Here is a 7,053-nt window from a genome sequence, read left to right as displayed (position 1 = left end):
TCATATGTTATATCTCTATGTCATCTGATGGAATTTTATGTTGAATATAAATGCCCCCCCCCCCTGAGGGACCATGATTGGAATAATAAAATTTGGGGTTTTTTTTATTTTTTAATTAATTATTTTTTTTTTTGTATTCATGTAGCACAATAGATGTAACATTTGTATATTTGTAGTCCATGTCGAAACGACCCATTCACTCATAACAAAACATTTTGAGGTAGTGTACGAGGTAGTTAAATGTATGTCGGTATTGTCGGTCCACAATGGACATCACTTAAGTGATGCTGCTCGTGGATATGCATGATTCGTTAAAAGCATTGCACTCCTCTTCGTGCATGTCCAGTGTTGACCAACAAGAAATGTCACAGCTCAAGTGTATGAATCTATGTTTACTGATCTAGGAACATCAAGGGACAGTGCTAAAGGATATGCATTTAAACAATCGAAACATTGCATTCCTCCTTTTGTCAACAGCAGACCTACAATTATATTTAAGGAGATTACAGATGTAGTTGGGCAGATCGAAGAAAAATTATCCAATCATCAATGATACAGGTGGTCATTTAATTCAGCACCGAATTTTATCTACTTAAAATGCTGGAAATCTACTTTCATAATGATTAATAGACATACTCACCCATTGGAATTCTTACTTCCATCATTTTCACTCAGAAATTTCTGCCATAGATGATACATAGCCTAGGACTATTGGGGTAATTTTTTTTTTTTTGGTATTTTTGGAGGTCACGTTTGAAAAAAATCAAGATTTTTTGGGGGTAGGAAAATTGTGTAAGTAAGTGTTATTTGTGTTATGTTGATTGAAAAGGCTTCATCGAACTGATACTTATAATACGTTTGTTAAATGTACCGACTTGAAAAAAATTACGAACTTTGACTCGGACCTTCAAACTGTTCCGTTGCGGACTATCGGTTTCAATTTTAGTCAAAGCCAAGCGTTGTATTGATAATGTCAATGATGGTAGCAAATATTCAGAAAATTGCTCAAACGTCTTACAGGATATTTTCTCGTTTATACGCGTCAGGCGAAATTCTGATCGGAAATGAAAATGTTGGGCTACTGTCATCGATGATGAACAAAGTGAAAAGCTCTGACGTCAACTTCGATATGGCCAAAGTTCCGAAGTATGCAGATGCGGATGACGAAGCACCAGTTTCGTATATTGGAATATTTGAAGACCCAGTCATGACTATGGCGATATTTGTTATTCGCGAAGGATGTAAAATTCCTCTCCATGACCATCCAGGTATGTATGGCTTTTGTAAAGTTATACACGGAACTGCTCGTTTACAAAGTTACAGTAACGTTAAAAACTTTGATGCTCAACCACCTGAAGAAATTTCCCACCAGCTGAAACCTATGTTCAAAAACGCTTTGAAGCCGGTATACTTAGAAAATGATTGTGCTGTTTCATCAGAAGATGATTGTTGTGTGCTTACACCAGACTCAGGAACTTATCATGAACTATCTGCTCACAACGGCCCAGTTGCTTTCTTAGACATTCTTGCCCCATCATATGACCATTCAACAACTGGTCAACGTATCTGTCAGTATTATAGAGAAATAGGACGGAAATCTCACCAAACAAGGCATCAAGGAAAGCAAGTAAAGTGGTTGTTGCCTATAAGTTCGCCTGATGAATTTTGGTGTGATCATACGGAATATGAAGGACCATCAATAGTCGATGCATTGAAAAATACTGAAACTTAATGTAATGCATCAATTTTATATGTGTTAAATTGTTCAAAGGATAATTAAACATAAGATAATCAGACAAATAAAAATACCGGTGACAAATTTGATGGTCGCGGGATCGACCTACATTTTTGTACATGTACTTCATCGGATATACAAATGTACATGCACATGTGTACCTGTGACATGTACATGCAACTCTATAGGCCAGTCGCGCGGAGTCATCCAGATTGCTCATTCTGGTAATTGGAGCTCCGGTTACTTGAAGCTTGCATACTTTTGCTTACAACTCACGATGCTTAGTTTGTTATTCTTCCATTCATTTTATGATGCTGTTATAGTTTTTTGATACCACTATTGTAGACTAATAAAACTCAAGCTAACTTTTACTCCATAGTAAATTACGTGTATGTATAATGACATGCCTTACTTATTGTGCTACATGTACCACTCACTTAAATTGTCATTTCTCAGGTTGAGTTTGTTATATGTATTTTAAAGTGGGCCCTTGTTCTGGTTTAGAAGAACATTTACTGCTCATTGGTTCCTCAGATAATTAAAATTTTGGTAAATCTTTTTTGGGGGTTTGAAGGCTAAAAGTGACCAAATTGATTCCAATGGAATCAGTTTGGTCACCTATAGGTTTTCTTTTAGAAAGATACCATTATTTGGTTTAAATTATAAAACTATGAACTGTATCTGATATTAAAACCATGGACCACCATCTCTGGTAGGCTACATACCTGTAGAAACTACTTTTAGGGATGTACATTGTTGATCCACACGAAAGGATTTAAATGGTGTTAAATGAAGGACATAATTTGTTATCATTTAAAAGCATACACTGCAGTAATTTATTACATGTACTTCATTTTAGGAACAAAAATATTATTTGTATTCAGCGTTTTCAGTTTTAAGTTTTGCAAACAACATGAGATAAAAAGGTTGAATCTGCCATTTATTAAGGTCTGGTCGATCAATATGTCGGGATTAAGGTCTGGTCGATCAATATGTCGGGATTAAGGTCTGGTCGATCAATATGTCGGGATTAAGGGGGTCATAGTACTCGCTGGCTAACCCATCGACACTTATATGATTAGACAAGAAGCAAACCTCGTCATTCACTGATGGTCGATCTGGTCGATCAATATGTCGGGATTAAGGGGGTCATAGTACTCGCTGGCTAACCCATCGACACTTATATGATTAGACAAGAAGCAAACCTCGTCATTCACTGATGGTCGATCTGGTCGATCAATATGTCGGGATTAAGGGGGTCATAGTACTCGCTGGCTAACCCATCGACACTTATATGATTAGACAAGAAGCAAACCTCGTCATTCACTGATGTTCAAACCCTCCTTCTATTCTAATATGTTTAATGTAACAAATTCTTTTTTAATTGTGTTTGATATGAAATAGCACGATTTTATGGTAACATAAAGTTTAAAAGCATTAATACTGATAATAATGTTTTAAGTTAGATTGAAGGTGACAGATGTTGAAGAACTTATTCGACAGTATATCGAGCCATGTTCTCTTGCATTGTGAATTTGATATTGTATGAATTGGGAATCAATTTTTCACACTGTTTTTTTTTCACATTCATGGTATAGTTAATGTTCTGCAAGTTAAATGGATGGAATAGAACAATGGAAATGATAAAAGCTTTCTTACTGCAGTGGTGACAAGGCGATTAGTTTCAGGGTAAAAGAGTGGTCTACACTATCTGAAAAATTAAAACAAAAATGAACGCTAATTAATACTGCTCAGTTGAACAGTGGATTATATATTCTTGCTCTGACTTCACCGTGTATTTCACTTGGCATGTTTAAACTCTTGTAAGATTGATACACGGTAAGACAAGAAATTTTAATATACTATTATTATTTTATGTACCCATCATATGTCATATATACATGTATATGTACCTCTCAGAATGTGACGACTCTATTCGCTATACTTCCCCATTGGATCAAACTGGTACAAGGAAGATAACGTAACCATAGAAGGGTCTGAAACATTCCCAATAATGTTAGAACTGTAAAATTTGCAGATCAAATTTTTGACAGTTCCCTCCGCGGGACTCGAACTCTCACCGCTGTGACATATTTGCAACACTGCCTGCACAAAGTTTAGCGCCCTAGACCAACCCATCCGCTAGGCTATAAAAATATAGCTTTCGCTGACCGGGTCATTCCTTCTCGTTGGGTAAAGCTTCTATAAGACTAAAACGCCGAGATATCCCAGATATCGGGTTCGGCTGCGGCTGTCGGCGCGGGACAAACAACATTTCTTGCACTAACGAACTTGCCTATTTTTATATAGGACTCGGACCTACATGTATTTCAAATTGAGTTTAAGCGTGCATTTGTCTGCATATTACTTACATGTGTACGTACATTCGCTAGAGGTAGGTGGTAGGCCCCATCAAACTAGTTCAGCGCCGTCGCATCTTAGTATCTTACCAGAAATGAATTTATATTTTGGTTTTGTACATGCATATGATAAATTGTGATGCACTTTTCGCTTAACCGATTAAATTACTTAGGATGTGGCTAGCAGTCAAAAAACGGAGTCCGATATGGTATCTAGTTTCTCACTATTCATCTAGGACCCATGAACTATCTTTCGTATTTTTGCAGTTCGGTGGACGTATCGTCTCTGACACCTTTCTTCTGTATTGCGATGTATTTGTTGTAATATAGCGCTGTGTCCTAACCGATTGTTTAACCAGCTTAACCATATTAAGGGTTAACTACTTTCGTGCAGATTACTTCGGAATTAAAAGAAAATCGCGCCTGAAAATCAACAATTAAACCAGCTTAATTTAAGTCGATTACATGTGAAAATTAACAACTGATTAAGATTGTTATGATATATTTACGTTAACAACTTCACGTAGACGAAACAAAAACATACAACTTTATCACTATAGAATTTGAATATTCCTGAAATTGTTTCAGTACATAAATCAACACATGATCTTCAAAAACAAAGTTTTAAACCCTGCTTCAGACGTTCTTTGTTGTATGTGGTGTACAACTTTTCTTAAGGATCATGCTGTTTATCTTAATAACGCGGCCTACATGTACATGTACATAACGTTATTATTTAGTCTATTATACATTTTGTACTACATGTATGTATTACCCCCTTGTCAATCTGCACGACAGTATCAGGTAAGATTCTGAAGATTCTACAAATGAAGAACACGTCGAGTCACGAGGATCAAAATGGGACGCCCCCTATGTTGGAAAACTTGGTTGATTATATAGAAAGAATGGAAATCACTGGAGCCAACACTGATTTTTTTTAAATTAATGAACCTTCTGACTACTCGCGGAATCTCGTATATGTATTCATAGCATGTGGTCAAAATTCAGGATTTCAATACAATATTCATGTATAAGTGTCTTCATACATGTATCCCAGTGGCGGATCAAGATGTCATTTTCATGTGTGGAATTGACAAAAAAAAATGACAAATAATGACCTAACACACACCCCTTTTTCTTAGGAACCTGGGCAGGCAACCCTCTTTTTCAAAGTGTCTGGATCCGGCCCTGGTATCTGATACGAGTCTTAAAATACATGTGAAAACTATCATCACTGTTTATAATAATGTTTAATGTCGATATCAGTCTTTGAATGTCATGTTGCTTTATTTGAAATTGAATGATGACTTTTTTTCGGAATTTGAAATATCCCGAAATAAAAACCGACGGACGATGGTAAAATGAATTTATTTCTGTCAATTTGATCGCAGATAATTATCTCTCAAAAATTTCTCTTATCTAGCGGGACCATTGAAAACCTACAAAAAGTGAACCAAGGCTCAGCAGCGATCCCCCCCATTTTATTGTCGGTGTATTTTTTAAATCAGGTTTGCCTAAACTTTTGATATAGTTGTTTCGGTATTATGCAGATTGCCCGACTTATCGACTGACATGTACGTGTCTTGTTTATTTACATGCAAAAAAATATGCAATAGGAACAAAAATTCTAAGTACTCATATGTTGATCGGAATTCGATATAATAGATTAGGATCGAAGAAATTTTTAAAGATTCCGTCGATAAGATTTTTGCAAATCACTCCTATTACAAGCTCGTGTTTGCATTTTCACTTTAAATATCTATATCTAAAAATCGTTGCATTTCTTTGGTAGATGGTAAATTGAACTTGACCGTATCATATCGGCGTATATTCAGGGTCGTCAGAGGGGGAAACGTTCCCAGACCCCAAGTTGGCCTCACGGGCGGATCAAGATTGAGTTTTTGAAGAGGGGTTTCAAAACCCTTTTTTTGCCAAATTTTATCAAAAATTTCCAACAAAAAAGGGGGGTTTCCCTCTGTACATATAACCCCTGGATCCCTCAGTGGGAGTAGGGCAGTGCGTCAAAGTAGTACATGTAGCTCAGTCGATATTTGGACATACTCTTCTTCGGTCATGTATCCAGAAGCCGTGACTGGGCACCAACAACTGAGTCCACATAAGGGGTGAGATCCGCAAGGATCAAAATCATATACATCCTCCCTAAATCATCATATTTAGGTACATTTTAAATATATATATACTGAATGGCTAAGGAAGATGCTTAAAAAACCTGTCAATATAATGTTCTTATCTTTTGATATTAATAAAACAATCGGGTTAATAAAAAAAATCAAAGTACGCATGTACCGAATCAATTTATGTATACTCGACGTCACATACAACACATTTTGGAATTGAAGCTCTACTTTTTAAACCGTTGGGACTTACCGCTAGAGTTGTATCTCTTTTATTTAATCTGAAGATAGTTCGCATATATGCATGACGTGTTAGTACCAACGAGTCGCTTATTAGCTTAAATCATGCGTAACAAATCCTTACGGGAAAATCCCATACTAATATCCGCCATGTCGGTTTCTATGGGACGATTTGTTTACAAATGAAGATCGTAAGTTCCCGTCGAACTCCGGTGACAATCGTCTGCTTGGTCAACTTCTCGGCATTGTACGTTGTTCGTGTAAAATAAATCGGAGATATCCGAAATAACGCCGAAATGCATTCTGGGTTCTTCGGTTTTTGGACAAACCATTTAAACGTAAACAATATCTCCTAGCAACCCGATCACTGGAACATGGCCGACTTTTTACAATGTAAATATTGGCACCGATAATTAAAATCTGACCGGAATTTAACGATTCAATGTTTAGGGAGAAGCCGTTTGGCTAAACGAATGAGCAAGTCATTTAAGACAATTTAAACGACGGTAGGTATCAATAAAGTCGTAGAAAATGTTTTTATTCAAATTTTAACAGTATCTTATTTATGTGACGCCAAGTATAG

General features: G+C 36.4%; 2 protein-coding genes across 2 annotated transcripts in view; both read left to right on the top strand.

Moving 5' to 3' along the window:
- Positions 1-943: 943 nt before the first annotated feature.
- On the top strand, positions 944-2,106 carry LOC148621645 (2-aminoethanethiol dioxygenase-like). Its single transcript, XM_088576233.1, has one exon. The coding sequence runs from the start codon at positions 971-973 to the stop codon at positions 1,730-1,732; it is 762 nt and encodes a 253-aa protein (XP_088432359.1). The 5' UTR covers positions 944-970; the 3' UTR covers positions 1,733-2,106.
- Positions 2,107-3,277: 1,171 nt separating this feature from the next.
- The window catches only part of LOC148621643 (cGMP-specific 3',5'-cyclic phosphodiesterase-like), a 65,638-nt gene continuing 61,862 nt past the window's right edge, over positions 3,278-7,053 (top strand). The window contains exon 1 of the mRNA XM_088576224.1: positions 3,278-3,574. The gene's annotated coding sequence lies outside the window, so the exon portion shown is untranslated. The remainder of the gene's footprint in view (positions 3,575-7,053) is intronic.

Source organism: Perna viridis, chromosome 3 (genome assembly GCF_037379345.1).
Source record: "Perna viridis isolate PV_CMFRI_1.1 ecotype Kerala chromosome 3, ASM3737934v1, whole genome shotgun sequence".
Classification (NCBI taxonomy): domain Eukaryota; kingdom Metazoa; phylum Mollusca; class Bivalvia; order Mytilida; family Mytilidae; genus Perna; species Perna viridis.
The sequence above is the reverse complement of the archived record's forward strand: the minus strand, read 5'-3'. Positions and strand labels throughout refer to the sequence as shown.

Bases quoted from the DNA above. Each gene is read 5' to 3' on its own strand.
- LOC148621645 (XM_088576233.1), top strand. From the start codon at position 971: ATGTCAATGATGGTAGCAAATATTCAGAAAATTGCTCAAACGTCTTAC.